General features: G+C 36.9%; 2 protein-coding genes across 2 annotated transcripts in view; both read left to right on the top strand.

Annotated features, from left to right (window-relative positions):
* The window catches only part of LOC141329867 (uncharacterized), a 68,911-nt gene that overhangs the window by 17,149 nt on the left and 35,837 nt on the right, over positions 1 to 15,925 (top strand). The window lies entirely within an intron of this gene.
* LOC141329935 (protein NLRC3-like) lies at positions 9,355 to 11,180 on the top strand. The gene has a single exon (XM_073835492.1). The coding sequence runs from the start codon at positions 9,393 to 9,395 to the stop codon at positions 11,178 to 11,180; it is 1,788 nt and encodes a 595-aa protein (XP_073691593.1). The 5' UTR covers positions 9,355 to 9,392.

The raw sequence follows: 15,925 nt of genomic DNA, 5'->3' as shown, positions 1-15,925 counted from the left end.
ATTTTTTCTGAAACAGTCAGAGGAAAGTCAAACTTCAAAAAGTTCATCGGATGCAAAACTCACTTTACATGTTCAAATATTAATGTGTGTTGGTAGTATGTGTACACAACCATCCTACAATGATAAAAATTTTAAAATCAGGACATTCTCAGCTTCTTGTTGATGTGACGGCACAAAGACAGAGGCCACGATAGTTAATTGCCATGAGCGCCTTACCTTAGACCTGTGGTTCTCAAAATTTTTTGGTCGTGCCCCCCTTTAAACATATAAAAAAATCTGATCAAGTTAGTCAAAAAATTATAGGATTGATGGGGTATGATAAAGTATCACTAAAAACACTGTTAGGGAAGGGACAAATGCAATTAATGAGACATTGTTTAATTATTTAATTATTTTAAAAAGACAGGAAATTCGGAAAGAATTTAATTTTGTTTTATTTTCTTTCTTTTTTTTTCTTTTCCTCTCTCTTTTTTAACTCCACACTCCAGACCAGTAGGTGGCCAAAACCGCCAAAAAACACCAGAAGAAGACAAAGGAGACTCGCCTAGCTGTGTTGAAAACGAAAGTAAACTTGACAGTAAATACGACTAAAAAAAACGAACATAAACATCACATTAAGGTAAAAAAAATTGTAATCAATTTCTGATATAAATTCCTATTATTATAGATGATTTCTCATTAGCATCTCTTTCGTGTTAAATCCGATCTTTAAACATTAAACATTAGTTCTCTTACAGAGAACATGTCACAGCTCTGTCTATTTATGGTGTATCAGTGGCGCATGCAAAAGAGAATGAAGCTGCACAAATTCGTCCTCAGGATTATAATGAACTCTAGAGATTCTGCTTTTAGTTCAAATTTAGAACTGTCGGATTCTTTACGATCGGAAATGTAGACTATCAGAGAAGGAAATAAACATTTAACGTTGAACAGAAAACAGGAGCGCTGTAGGCCGCGGACTTTCGCAGACGATCAGCTTTAGTGAGAGTTTGGTTTTGACATACAGTGATCCGTGCTGGAAATGTGTCTGAATCCACACGATTAGTAGCCGACAGTAAACTAGACCAACACGGGCTACAAAACCAGTAAAAAAATGTCAGAGTGGGTAAAAAAAAAAAAGATTCATTAGGCCCCCGTCTAGCGATCTCAGTGCTGCACACAGTTATTTAAAGTCTCAAATTGACTTTATTTGTATGTTTTCTGAGAGGTTTACCTTCCTAAATCTTCCCTTTATTTTAAACAGTTCCATTTGTCCATGTGGAAAAACAGTTTAGTCTGGTTTTAGTTTAGTTTATAGCAATGCAATAATTAGTATGATTTACTGCAAAAGTCAACATATTGACATATAATGATAACTAGGGCTGGGAAACGATTAATCTCGATTAATCACATCCAAAATAAAAGTTTATGATTGCATACTGTATGTGTGTGTACTGTGTGTATATATAATGTATGTATAAATACACACACAAACATGTATATTAAAGAAAACTGTTTTAGATTTATAAATAAAATATTTATAATTCTATATATAATCTAAATTAAATGCAAATATAACTATCCACACATATAAGTATTTTTAAAGGCTATACATGTATGTGTGTGTATTTATATATACATAATAAATATACACAGTAAACACACATTTAGTATGTCAACATAAACTTTTATTGTGGATGCGATTAATCGCGATTAATCATGTCCCAGCCCTAATGATAACTACGTTTAAGGTAACATTTACTCTTTGTTTAATGTAGCTTCGCTTCACTGAAGCTATCCTTCTGGGAAATGTAGCAAGCTAAGCTACAGCAACATAGAAAAAGTAGTTTACTACATCTAAGCTATTTTTTTTTTAATGGATAAGCAAGTCACTATAAAAAGTTCATGAGTTATTGAACATGTCATCGGGTCATCAAAATTCACTTTTACAAGTTGTGTAACATAAACTAAAATGTTTCTTTGTAGTGCATGTACTCAGCCACCCTATAATCATAAAAATCCACCCAGTTTTTTTTTTCGTATATATTTTGATAAATCTAAACCAAGACTCTGCATCCACATATACTACTTCTTCTACAGTTAGTAAACCATTAGTTTATGGATTCATAAGGATTGTGGTTCATCTACAAACTGCTGCTGAGTCTGAGGTTCCACTTTTTTTTTGAATGTCATTGTTTGTGTTGCATTAAGATTAGTTTTCCTTCAATTACTAGAATACTAATAATAATATTATGTGTCATTTGTTCTCTTGTGTTTTCATATGCAGGTGTCTCATTATGGAGGACACAGAGAGCAGTGACAGATCTTCATCTCCTGATCACAGCTGTGTGTCTCTGAAGAGTGACAGATCCATGGCAAACCCCCCTGTATTTAGCAATGGTCCAGTGTCATCTAATCACAGCTGTGTGTCTCTGAAGAGTGACGGATCCATGAAGAATCCTCCTGTATTTAATAATGGTCCAGTGTCATCTAATCACAGCTGTGTGTCTCTGAAGAGTGACAGATCCATGGCAAATCCTCCTGTATTTAGTAATGGTCCAGTGTCATCTGATCACAGGTGAGATATAGTCTAATATCTTAAATGTTTGAAGGTGTATTTGCACCTGTGAACTGAGTTTTGTTGAAAAAAATTTTGCCTTGCAAAGAAAAAAGTATTTCAGCATCCAAAATAAATTTTGCATTCAAAATGCAAGCTTTTGGACGTTGCACATTTAATGTTTCATTAGCCTCTGTGCTTTCTAAATGCTTACGACTTATTTACTAAACACAACCCAGTGTTGCAATATGCCTTAATTCTAGTCAATCAGAGATGAGGCTGCTAAATTCTGATTGGCTGCCTTGACAACCAATCACTTAATTCCCTGCATTACCAACAACAGCGTAAATGGGGAAAAAAATGAATCCATAATTATGCAAGTTGGCATTCACATTATTTTGTATCAATTCTAACCACATAAGTCTTAATATTAGTGGTTGGCCGTTATCGGCGTTAACGTGCTGCGTTAACGTGAGACTCTTATCGAGCGATAAAAAAAATATCGCCGTTAATCTATTCTCAAAGTTGGGTTGGGAGCTGGGTCTAAACTAGACTGCGGATCGGGCCGCATTTTTCTGTCCGAGCCCGGCCCGAGTCCGACAGAGCAGTAACCGAACCCGACCCGAGCCCGACAAGCATTAAGATATTTATGTCCGAGCCCGATCCCAGCCCGACACAGTTAAAATCTCTTTTTTCACTCATATTAATGACACATGCACTTTTTTTGTGTGGAAAGCCCGCTTTTTTTTAAGCAACTTTAAAAAAAAACGTTCGGAAATGTCAACAGATGAGAGCATCAGTGCACGCTGGGCAAAAAGCGCCGTTATAACACGGGCGCACTTTCGCGCTGAGGTGACCGAGCCCGACCCGAACCCGAGCATCCTTTCTAAATATCTGTCCGAACCTGGCCCGACCCGTTGGGTTCCGTCGGGTACCGTCGGGCTCGGTTCGGGTATCCATCCTCTAGTCTAAACTACGCAAGATATGATGACTTTCACCTTGATATTTTAGCGCGGATGACGTATACCTAGTCGAATTGCACTGTAGGGGGCGAGAACGAGTCTTCAACTTCTGTGAAATTACCACATCAAATGAGACGTGCTGACATTGATGCAGTTACGAAGCCGCTTCGGGGCAGGTGCGTTGCTAGACCCTTTTTACTGGGGCACGTGAGTTATAATTTACTTTGATAATCCCGAAATAAAGACATTAAACTATATGCAACAACTGAATTGACGCTTCTAAAAGCAACGCAGTTTAATGGAAGACTATGCACGCAGAAATCCATGCTTGTGCGCGTCTGTGTATTTAACTGCAACACGCGCGTCGTGCAGCCTTTTGCGCAGAAGTACTTGGTTACACAAGTTTGTATAGGTAATTATGTTGTAAATGCAATTGTCAAGCAGTTTGTGATGCATTTTGGAAACAGGAGATGAGCGCCTGATCTAATGCGCCACCTGGCCCGTTCTCGAAGACTTACCTTTAGTCATTATTTGGGTAGCACACATATTCTGAATGCCTTCATCAGAATTCAAATTAGCCATTTTAATCTAGATTAATCTAGATTAATTCCACCCCTACTTAATATCTACTATTAATTTTGTTTAATTATTTATAACTAGAAGCTGACCAAAACGGGCTTCTCTGACAATCTGGGATTGTTGTGGGAAGAGTGAATAATCAGATTTAAGGAGACTGCAACGGATTTTTCAGTTCTCATGTCAGTTATGTAGTGTATACAATATATATGTAGGTACCATTTAAGCACACATCCATTTTTGGAGCTCAGATTAATGTTTAGACTGTTGCATAATATAAACTGGAACTTGATTGTGGGAAATAATTGCAGGTAGATCCAAAAGATGGTTATAGCAACATAGCACAGCTACAGAACACAGTTAGCTGACTAGCTGTATATGATTGTGTGCCACTATAATATATTACTTCACAGGCATTACCAGCTTGTAGTTTTAAACCCATAATATTATAAATTAGGGCTGCACTATATTGGGAAAATATGCGATATGCGATATTGTTGTTGAATATTGTGATAACGATATTTCTTGCGATATAACATTTCCCTTGAGAAATGCTTTTTATTACTATTATAATTGTTATTTGCTATTTTTAAAAATCATTTATATATGATATGATCATAAATTATATCATATGAATAATGATCATAAACAGGTCATAGATGTTTGTCTGATCTTATTCAGGCAAAAAAAAAAAAAAAAAAAAATATGTCAAGGGTGTTGCAAACATGAAGCCAAATAATTGCCATATTATGTTAACTTTTTTACTTGGTAGCACTGGAGCTCCCAACTTCAAAAAGTTAGGACCGCCCAAAAAAAATTATAGCACCCAATTTCTTTTTAGTAATGCACCGATCTTGCTTCTTCATGGTCGATTCTGATTGCCGTTGTTTTACAAGCAAATGGGCTGATTCTGAAGGCCTTTTTTAATATATTTATTTTACGCCTTAAGCAAGGGAAAAGAATGAATGAAAATATAAGTACATAGTACAAGTACAAGTTTTAACAAAACCATTTAAAAGTGGGAGGACACAAACAGGATTTTGAAAACCGTGTCCCCAGTGGCGCCTCCAGGATTTTTTTCATAGGGTGGCCGAAAGGGGCCAGTAAAAATCTGGCACAATCCAAAAACATTTTGCAATGTCTAAATCTAATTGAAGACAATAATTTTTGGCTTTACCATTATTTCTGGTAGCATATACAGTTATGGCTTAAAAAGCAACAATATTACTATTCTCTGTACAGAACAACATAGAAAAAAAGTCGCAAGTAGCCTCATGTTTATTTGGAGTGCAAATTCATTTCAAATGAGATTAAAGATAAAGAAGAAAGCATAGATGTTTAATCGGCTTATTCAAGTGCAGCCCGAGCGTGCCTTCAGTGCAGTTTTAAGAGTTGCACGATCATGCGCACGCAATAACCTAAAGCTTGCCACAAATCACCGGCACAATTAATTACCATGAATGTGTCGGGGAAATAGTAAGGAAATATAAAAAAAAATAAAGCTGATGATCCTGACGTGCCATTTCCTCATTGGACGCGCCTTTAGAGAGAATTGCATCTTTTAAGTATTTCATAGCCTAATAAAAGTGTTTACTTTCGGTTTCGGTTGATCATTGTGAAACGTTGTGAAAAGTTTTCTTTTTATATATACAGTAGTCACACATTTTTGTTGACATAAAATAAACGTAGACCCTTTACAGCTCCAAATAATATATTACTCTTACCGTAACGAGCAAAAATTAGGCCGTATTTAAAGTTGTTTCCAGTGCAAGTGATCACACTGGCGCCTGCTTTAGCTTTCACTTTCCACACAAACGATTGGATATGGGTCTAACAGTGCACATTTATACAGGTTACACGTTTAAACTAGCATATAATATGCTCGAACTGTTTAATATCTATAGATTTTTTTAAGTCATGATTATTTGACAAATTGATCTAACATAGGCTATGATCGACTCGCTGGTCATTTTGAAAATCAAAAATGTACATTTAACAAACAAAAAATTACGCCAAATGCTTTTCTAAATTAACTTAATATAATAACGAAATAAAATATAATCACTTTGCCATTGCATACAAAACTATTTATATATGCTTCGCAGTGTGGCTGCACTTGTGTGAGAGCGCAAAGTTGCCGCAACTCACGTAGAGGGGGAGAGGTTGATGAGAGTGTACTATGCAGCAATAGCATTTCTTGTGAAGAAATTAAACCATGTCGCAATGCAATTTCCTGCATTTGCAAAAATGCTCCCAAATATAATTTGAGGTTGCGCAGATTAAATTTTGGGAGCATAAGGGACAAAAACGTTCTGCATATTTCAGACGTACAGTTCTTTTTAGGCACAAGTTCATCACTGCTGTCATTTTCCTTACTTGTTTCTACTCCTGCCATATTTATTTTTCATTCTCTGCTCTGAGCCACCAGATTCACCTTTTGGCCTGGTCTAGCCAATAGCATTATAGCACCTACTTGGGAGGCGGGTATAAAGATAGTAAGCCCCTATATGTTTGGTCAAATTTGGACAACCTATGCATGCAAGGCCTAAACGTTTCGGACGTAAATTAAATGTAATTTATCGCAACTCTCTGCGATACATATATCGCATTTACTATTATCGCGATGACGATATATCGTGCACCCCTATAATATTTCAGTTTATTGCTGGTCTGTAATTTTACACTGCTGTTTTTTTTTTAAGATTTCATATTTTTGTTAATGTGTATGTGTAATCTGTATGTGTATATATATGTATTGTACCTGTATATATAATTTTTTTTCTTTAATGATTTTAAGAGTTATTTTTGCAGCCCTGCTTATAATAGATAAAACAGCAGGCAGAACTAAATGAAGAATGATTTCTCTGTTTATCAGGACCTTCAGGAAGAGGAAGAGATCTTCATCTGCAGATCCCTGCTGTGTGTCTCTGAAGAGTGACACATCCATGTTGGTTCCTAATCCTAATTTCAGTATCGATCCGGTGACCTCTGACCCCAGGTGAGGATAAACATGTAGTGATGATTGAATGGGAGTCAAAAACACACTCAATGCACACAGACAGGACTTGACACAATAAACACACGTGCACTTACATGAAAAACTTTAGGAGTGCAGTAAAAATGTGGGAAATATGATATGTCACGACAATATCTAATAATGTGTTTTTCTTTAATAGATATAACAAGATATTTACAAGCAAAATTATTTAATATTTTGGAATACAAAAAGAACACAATTTCTTTAAATAATTCGGTCACACTTTATATTAGGTGGCCTTAATTATTATGTACTTAAAGCACAATGTACTTAGTGTGGTCATATTGCATTGCAAAACACTTTTGCCTTTATTAAGGTGGGATATGGGTAAGGTTAGGGGCAGGTTTGGTGGTATGAGTAGGTTTCAGGGTGGATTAGGGTGTAAGGGTTGGTTCAACAGTGGTAATTACAGAAATTAATTACAAATGTAATTACATATAGGTTTTTAAAAATATATAAATACAATGTAAAAACATGTTTGTACACAATAAGTACACTGTACCAAATTATTAATTTAAATGTAAGTACATAGTTGTTAAGGCCACCTAATGTAAAGTGGGACCAATAATTCTTTATTAAGCTGTATTTAAAAATTATGTAATTATTTATACACCTACTTTAACCCCTTATGCTTGTAATACCAGTAGCGTTATAAGACTACATCATTTCTTGTTTTTTTTTGTTTGTTTTTTATGTGTTGGAGCACAAGGTGCTAATCATATAATTAGAATATCTTCAAAAAGTTGATTTCACTAATTCCATTCAAGAAGTGAAACTTGTATAATGTTTACATTAATTCCTAACAGATTGATATATTGCAAGTGTTTATTTCTTTTAAGTTTGATGATTAAAGCTGACAACTAATGAAAACCCCAAATTCAGTATCTCAGAAAACTAGAATATTGTGAAAAGGTTGAGTATTGAAGACACCTGGTGCCACACTCTGATCAGCTGATTAACTCAAAACACCTGCAAAGGCATTTAAATGGTCTCTCAGTCTAATTCTGTAGGCTACACAATCATGGGGAATATGCAGCTGGAGTCAGTGGTTCAAAAACCACTACGTACAGATGTATGCGAGACATGGGTTTCAGCTGTGGCATTCCTTGTGTCAAGCCACTCTTGAACAACAGACAGCGTCAGAAGCTTCTCACCTGGGCTAAAGACAAAAAGGACTGGACTGCTGCTGAGTGGTTAAAGTTATGTTCTCTGATGAATGTAAATTTAGCATTTCCTTTGGAAATCAGGGTCCCGGAGTCTGGAGGAAGAGAGGAGAGGCACAGAATTATGATCAAAAGCATCATGACAATGGAAATAACTTATGTAAACAAATAAACAAATATGTCACATTCCTGCTCCGATTACTACTGCATTCATTCAAATAACTTTTAAAATGTAAAATTATTTGTGTATGTAAAAGAAAATTATTGTTCCCCTGTGTACTGGCACCTAGTGAAATCAAAAGAAACTTTCTGCAGGACGAAAGATCAAACAGTCCTTATAAATACGCCTTTCTTAAAAATATCAGAATTAGATTTTTTATTTGTGTTATCATAAAATGAAAAAAAAAGAAGTTTAAAATACTTGTCCACCCATGTGTAAAATTGTAGGGTATTTTCTGTTAAATGAGGCCATTTTTATCAAGCTACTCCAATGTATGTGAGTAGGGCACTGTTTTAAATTCAGGTATGCCAAAATCCAAAATATGCCAACGAGTTTAAGAGATTAAACACAGTGTAAAACCATAAATACAATATTAGCCAGAAAAGAAAAAGAAAAAGAAAAAAAACAAGGCAAAAAAAAAAAAAACTATTCGTAATTTTGGGCTTTTAATTATAGCCCTATAAAACTGAAATACAGCTGACTCAAATTTTGAAATGCCTGCTTTCTATCATTGACTACTCACTCAAAAAGATGAGGGAGATAAAATATGCATCTTACAACCATCTAACAAATTACAATATCCACACCATAAAGTAAAGACTCAATAATTATTCCGCAGTCAATCCTAAGCAGTCACCTGTCATACATATGCACTGTATACTGATTGTGAACTTTTGTGAAACCACAAGAAATTATACTGAAAATAAAAGACTGGCATCTCTATTGATGCAGGTAGGTTTAAAATTATACATCCTTTATTTTTAGATTTATACTTTATCTGTTCTTCATGTGATATTTCAGCAGAGCAGATCAAGAGCGAAACATTTCTCGAGGACCCACATCTGTCTTCTGTCTGACTGGTGAACTACAAAGAGTCAAAGAACAGTTCAAAACAAGCATGAAGAGCAAGTATGAGAGATTATTTGAGGGACTGAAGCTCCAGGGGAACGAAACCTTCCTGAACAAAATCTATACACAGCTCTACATCATAGAGGGAGAGAGTGAAGGAGTGAATAAAGAACACGAGGTTTTACGGATGGAGAAAACAGCCAGAACACAACACCAACAAGAATCTCCAATCTACTGCAATGATATCTTTAAAGCCTCACCTGAACCAGGATATAATAAGACGATGAAGAAAGACCAAATCAAGACTGTTCTTACTAAAGGCATCTCTGGAATCGGAAAAACCATCTCTGTGCAGAAGTTCATTCTGGACTGGGCCGAGGGAAAAGCCAATCAGGATGTAGATTTCATGTTTGTGCTTCCATTTCGAGAGCTGAACTTAATCCGAGATCATCAGTACAGCCTTCACAGACTTCTGCTGGACTTTCATCCTGAACTTCAAGATCTGGACTCAAAGATTTATGAGAAGTGTAAAGTTGTGTTCATCTTTGATGGCCTGGATGAAAGTAGAATCTCACTGATGTTTTCAGATGATCAGAAAGTTTGTGATGTGAATGAGACTTCATCAGTGAGTGTGTTGATGTCAAACCTCATCAAGGGAGAGCTGCTTCCCTCTGCTCTCATCTGGATCACCTCCAGACCAGCAGCAGCCAATCAGATCCCCTCCCAATACATCAACCGTCTGACAGAAATTCAGGGATTCAATGACCCTCAGAAAGAGGAATATTTCAGGAAGAGAATTAGTGACCAGCATCAAGCCAGCAGAATCATCTCACACATCAGAAAAACAAGAAGCCTCCACATCATGTGCCACATCCCCATCTTCTGCTGGATTTCATCCACTGTGCTTCAGAAGCTCCTCGAAGAAGACCTGAGTGCAAAAATCCCTCAAACTCTGACTGAAATGTACATCCACTTCCTGCTGATTCAGATCAACATAAGGAACCAGAAGTATGAAGAGAAAGATCCAGAGAAACTCCTGCAGTCCAACAGAGAAGGGATTCTGAAACTTGCTGAAGTGGCTTTCAAACAGCTGATGAAGGGCAATGTGATGTTCTATGAGGAGGACCTGATTGAGAGCGGCATAGGCGTCACTGACGCCTCAGTGTATTCTGGGATTTGCACTGAGATCTTTAAGGAGGAATCTGTGATTCATCAGAGGAAAGTCTACAGCTTCGTTCATCTGAGTGTTCAGGAGTTTCTCGCCGCTTTTTATCTGTTTTACTGCTGTTTGTCAAAGAACAAGAAGCCGCTGGAGATTTTTCTGCATGAATTTAGATCTTACAGATCTAAAGTCTCTCTGTATGATCTACTAAGGTCAGCAGTATACAAAGCACTCCACAGTAAGAATGGACAGCTGGATCTGTTCCTGCGGTTCCTGCTGGGCATCTCACTGGAGTCCAATCAGAGACTCTTACAGGATCTACTGATACATACAGAGAACAGCTCAGAGAGCATCAAGAGAACCACAGAGGACATTAAAAAGAATATCAAAGATCCAGGTGATCGTTATTATCTCTCAGCTGGTCAGTCCATCAATCTGTTCCTCTGTCTGCTGGAAGTGAAAGATCAGACTCTATCCAGAGAGATTCAGGAGTTTGTGAAATCAGACAAAAACTCAGATAAGAAACTCTCTCCTGCTCACTGCTCAACTGTCGCCTACATGCTTCAGATGTCAGAGGAGCCGCTGGATGAGCTGGACCCCAAGAAATACAACACTTCAGATGAAGGGAGAAGAAGACTGATACCAGCTGTTATCAACTGCAGAAAAGTTCTGTAAGTGTTTAATTATTTAGTTAAATACAACCCAGTCACATGTGAAACTTGTTCATTAAATCACCAGCAGGTGAAGCAAAGGGGCGGTCGAAAGCATTGATTAGTATATCTGCAGTTGAGACATTTTCACTTGTGAATGAAGATAAAATAATGAAATAAATTACTGGAAATATTAATTACAATAATAACATAGCATTATAACATTTAATCTTCACTGTTATTCATCATAAATGCTTAACATTTCAGCTCACTTTAGTGACCGCAGTGCTTGAAATCTTTTTACTTTTTACTGCACACTTTAAAGGGGTCCTATTATGCTCTTTTACAAAGTCTTTATTTTGTTTTGGGTGTGTACTTGAACATGCTCTCATCCTTGGTGGTTCGAAAAACGCATAATTTTTCACATAATTTACATAATTCACTTTTTCAGTCGCACTGTGTTGTGATTGGCAAACATGTAGACCGCGTTCCGCCCTGCCGCCCCCTTCCCAAAGCAGTGATTCTAACCTTTTAAATATGGATATTTTTCTTACAAAAAATCATCTGATCACTAAAGAATTTACCGACCGCCCTGGAGCCATGTGAGGCAATTTGTTATTATGGTTCGACTTGTACTACAGTATAGGGCTGCACGATTAATCGTTTTTAAACCGAAATCGCGATTTGAAAGGGTGCGATTTTCAAATCGCAAGAGCTGCGATTATTTCGATTTATTATCAAATGTGGTAACAAGCATCTAAGTCGTTTCTGACAGGTCGCTTCATGTGCACATTACGTCTTCATGCTTATATTACGTTTGATGCAGAGTTAAACCAATAGGGGGCATTTTAACACTGCATGTAGAGACATGTACAGGACGTATTTTTCAGTGCCGCGTCCGCAGAAATATGTTTATCTTGTTCAGTTCCCGCCTCGACATTCATGTTTTGTTCCGCTCCTTCCCGCATAAAAGTAACCTATATAGTTTTTTTTTCAGTACATCAATTGAATTTACATGAAACAGTTTTGTAACATCTAGTAATTTCACAAAACCCCAGCATAAACGCTCCTGATAAAATATTTGTTATAGGCTAAGCATCAACATTCACAAACCACTGTTATTCTTAACAGAAGAGCAAGCATGAGCTACTGTGTGTATCCATAGCAGAATGCAAGCAGACAAAGCTAAAGTTGACATCTCAGTTCATATGCGATCTCATAAAGCTCTAACACAATGAATATTATGCACAATGAATCTTTCACAATGTCTACACTTCGTGTGTTTTAATTCGCGAGCACGCAATATTCAGCACTGTGCAAGAATGTTTGAGCAGTGAGTGGATTCTAACTTAAAACACCTCTGATGATGACTGCCTATCCTTGTGCTTACTAATCATAGCTGTAAGTTATATACTAGTTTTTCTTGCTGCTTTTGTGCAATAGATGAATAACAATATTTTGCTTTTTAGATATTTCTATTTTGCGGGGGTCCCGCGAATCATTTTATTTTCCCGCGTCCCGAACAGCCGCACTCGCCCATCAAGTTTTGCCTCGCGCCGCAGTCGGTTGCCTCGGGTCCCGCTATACTCCCGTAGGAGTGCAGGTCTCTACTGCATTTACTGAGCAAATAACGTTAACGTCATTTGGAAAAGATGAGCGGGAGCAGCGGCTCAACTTCCCAACAAAGTGTCTCTTAATGTAGGTTATCTTCAGTGTTTTACTGATGTAAAATTGTTTACAGTGTGTTTGGATTCCTAAAAGTTTTAAGATTTTAATAATATTTTATTATAAAATTATATATATATATATATATATATATATATATATATATATATATATATATATATATATTTTTTTTTTATAAAAGATTTTAATAATATTTTATTATTGAATTTTAATTAATTTTATTTAAGATACTGTAGTTATTTTCTTAATTTGTCGTGATAACTGACAACTTTATTTTAAAAAAGGCAACAATGTTTAAGAGGTTTTAAATAAACAGTAGAACAGTTTAGCATACTTTGTGATTATGCTTGGTCTTTCTTTGGTGCTGTTAAAACCACCATATCAAACCTGTAGCTCTTTTATGAAATAGTAGTAAATCGCATTTTAAATCGCAAATCGCAATTTTGATCAGAAAAATCGCAATTAGATTTTTTCTCCAAATCGTGCAGCCCTACTACAGTATTGCTGGTCCTATTGTCAGCCCCATGAGATTGTGATACATGATATTATAATTATTGTGCTAAAGTATTTATTATTTACATGTCTGAAACCATAAGGTTAGTGACGCTATCTACACTGTATGATGAATAAATGTCTTAACACACACTGTACATCTACGGTGTGGCACCGGCATGTCCACGGATGATCACTAGTCAGTGTTTGTGTTTACATCATCTGCGAATCTGCATGTGTTTGAACCCTCAATATGGCACGTCAATGGCATGGCTCCAGCATGGATTTTGGAGCAGTTCATGGACTCTTTAGTTAAAGCTGAGATGACCTACAGCTCGCTGAAGTATCCCAGAAGAGCCTGTCCATAAAACATTGCTAAAGTTAGGCGAATCCCCACCCATGAATGATTTGGATTTCCGTAGACAGGATACCACGTTGTGACATCATTGCATGAGGAAAACAAATGCTGTAGTCCAAAGGAGCCATTTCATTGTAGTTCTTGAAAAGGGACTTGTAAAAAACGAAATATCTCCCTTTGGATTGGACTTTAAGATTTTTAACTTTGTAGATGATTTTTATGCCCAAACATACACACCACACACTGGCTAAAGTTCAAAAAGTGAAAAAGCATAATAGGACCCATTTAAAGAGATCTGCATTATGTCATAATATGAATAAAACTATAGGAAAAGTGGATTACTGTGAATGGGAATATTATGAGTGATATAGGTCTAGTATTTTAACACCTCTAACTCTGTCAGATTTGTGAATCATATTAATGTCACAAAAGTTTAAAACTTATATTTCAGCAGGTCACACATGTACACCAGGCCCGTAGCCAGCCTTTTCATTTGAGTTGTAACTAAAAGCTTAATAAAGAACTGAGAATAAGTACGTCAAATTATTTATCTGCCAAACAGTGGTAATTTTTTGTAAATTTCTGTTACAGAAGTTAGCTTATAATTGTGATTAAATGTTCAAATCCTGTCATACTCTGTTCTCTCAGGACAGACAACTGGCAACCCTTTGTACATATTTTCTTAAATTTGATTTAATCTCTTCTAGATATTCTGGCTGTGGTCTCTCAGATCAGCATTGTGAAATTGTGTCTTCATCTCTACAATCTTTAAACTCTGTCCTGAGAGAGATAGATCTGAGTAACAATGGCCTGCAGGACTCTGGTGTAAAGATTATTTCCAATGGACTGAAGAGTCCAAACTGTCAGCTGCAGATACTGAGGTATTTAAAAACATATAAGTGGTCATTTACAGTCAGCTGGTCAAAATATGTGTCTATAGATGATCTGGCTGTTGATGTGTGTGTGTTCTGCTCTTTTTCAGTCTTGCTGCCTGTAATCTCACTGCTCAATGTTGTGAGAGTTTGTCATCAGCTCTACAATCCTCAAACTCTGTCCTGAGAGAGCTAGATTTGAGTAGCAATGACCTGCAAGACTCTGGAGTAAAGTTTATATCTGATGGACTGAAGAGTCCAAACTGTCAGCTGCAGATACTGAGGTATTTAAGGACCTATAAGTGGTAATTTACAGGCATACTAAGGTACTCGTTTTTAAAACCTATTGATGATTGAAATGAGAAATTGCCAGAAATGCCTATCCCTAGTCTGTAGATAATCTGACTGTGTGTATCTGTAGGCTGGCTGGCTGTTTGGTGACAGAGGTAGGCTGTGGTTATTTGTCTTCCGCTCTGAGTTCTAACCCCTCACACCTGAAAGAGCTGGATCTGAGCTACAATCACCCAGGAGATTCGGGCGTCAAGCTGCTCTACCACAAACTGGAGGATCCAAACTATAAACTGCAGATACTCAGGTATTTTAAACAGTAACACTTGCATACTGAACTTGTATGTAAATTATGCAAATCTACATTGATGTGTGTTTGTTTGTTTATAGTGTGGACCATCAAGGAGAGATCATGATGACAGCAGGACTACGAAAGTGTAGGTCTACACACACACACACACACACACACACACAACACACACGTTGGGTTTACATGTTTTATGGGGACATTCCATAGGCGTAATGGTTTTCATACTGTACAAACCGTACTTTCTATCGCCCTACACCTACCCTACACCTAAACCTAGCCCTCACAGGAGATTGTGCATACTTTTACTTCCTCAAAAAAACTCATTGTGCATGATTTATAAGCCTGTTTCCTCATGGGGACCTGAGAAATGTCCCCACAAGGTCAAAATCTACTGGTATTCCTATCCTTGTGGGGACATTTGGTCCCACAATGTGATGAATACCAGGTACACACACACACACACACACACATAAATTATTGTTTGACTGTATCACTGATCTCATCTCATAGACTTTCACTGTTTCCCCTCTTAAGGTTAATAAGAGTCTTTCTATAAGGTCTTTTTTAAAGGGTTAGTTCACACAAAATTCTGTCTTTCTGTCAAATTGCTAATACATTCACTCCCCCACTACAATCCCTGCCAGACCTGAGACACGAACCTGCAACCTTCAGGTTACAAGTCCAACTGTCTAACCCAGGGGTACCCAACCCTGTTCCTGGACATCTACTATCCTACAAACTTCAGCTCCAACACTAACCAAACA

The sequence above is a fragment of the Garra rufa genome, chromosome 1 (assembly GCF_049309525.1).
Source record: "Garra rufa chromosome 1, GarRuf1.0, whole genome shotgun sequence".
In the NCBI taxonomy this organism is placed as follows: domain Eukaryota; kingdom Metazoa; phylum Chordata; class Actinopteri; order Cypriniformes; family Cyprinidae; genus Garra; species Garra rufa.
This window is presented reverse-complemented; position numbering and strand designations above follow the sequence as displayed.

Excerpts from the sequence above, each read along its gene's own strand:
- LOC141329935 (XM_073835492.1), top strand. The coding sequence starts at position 9,393 with ATGAAGAGCAAGTATGAGAGATTATTTGAGGGACTGAAGCTCCAGGGG.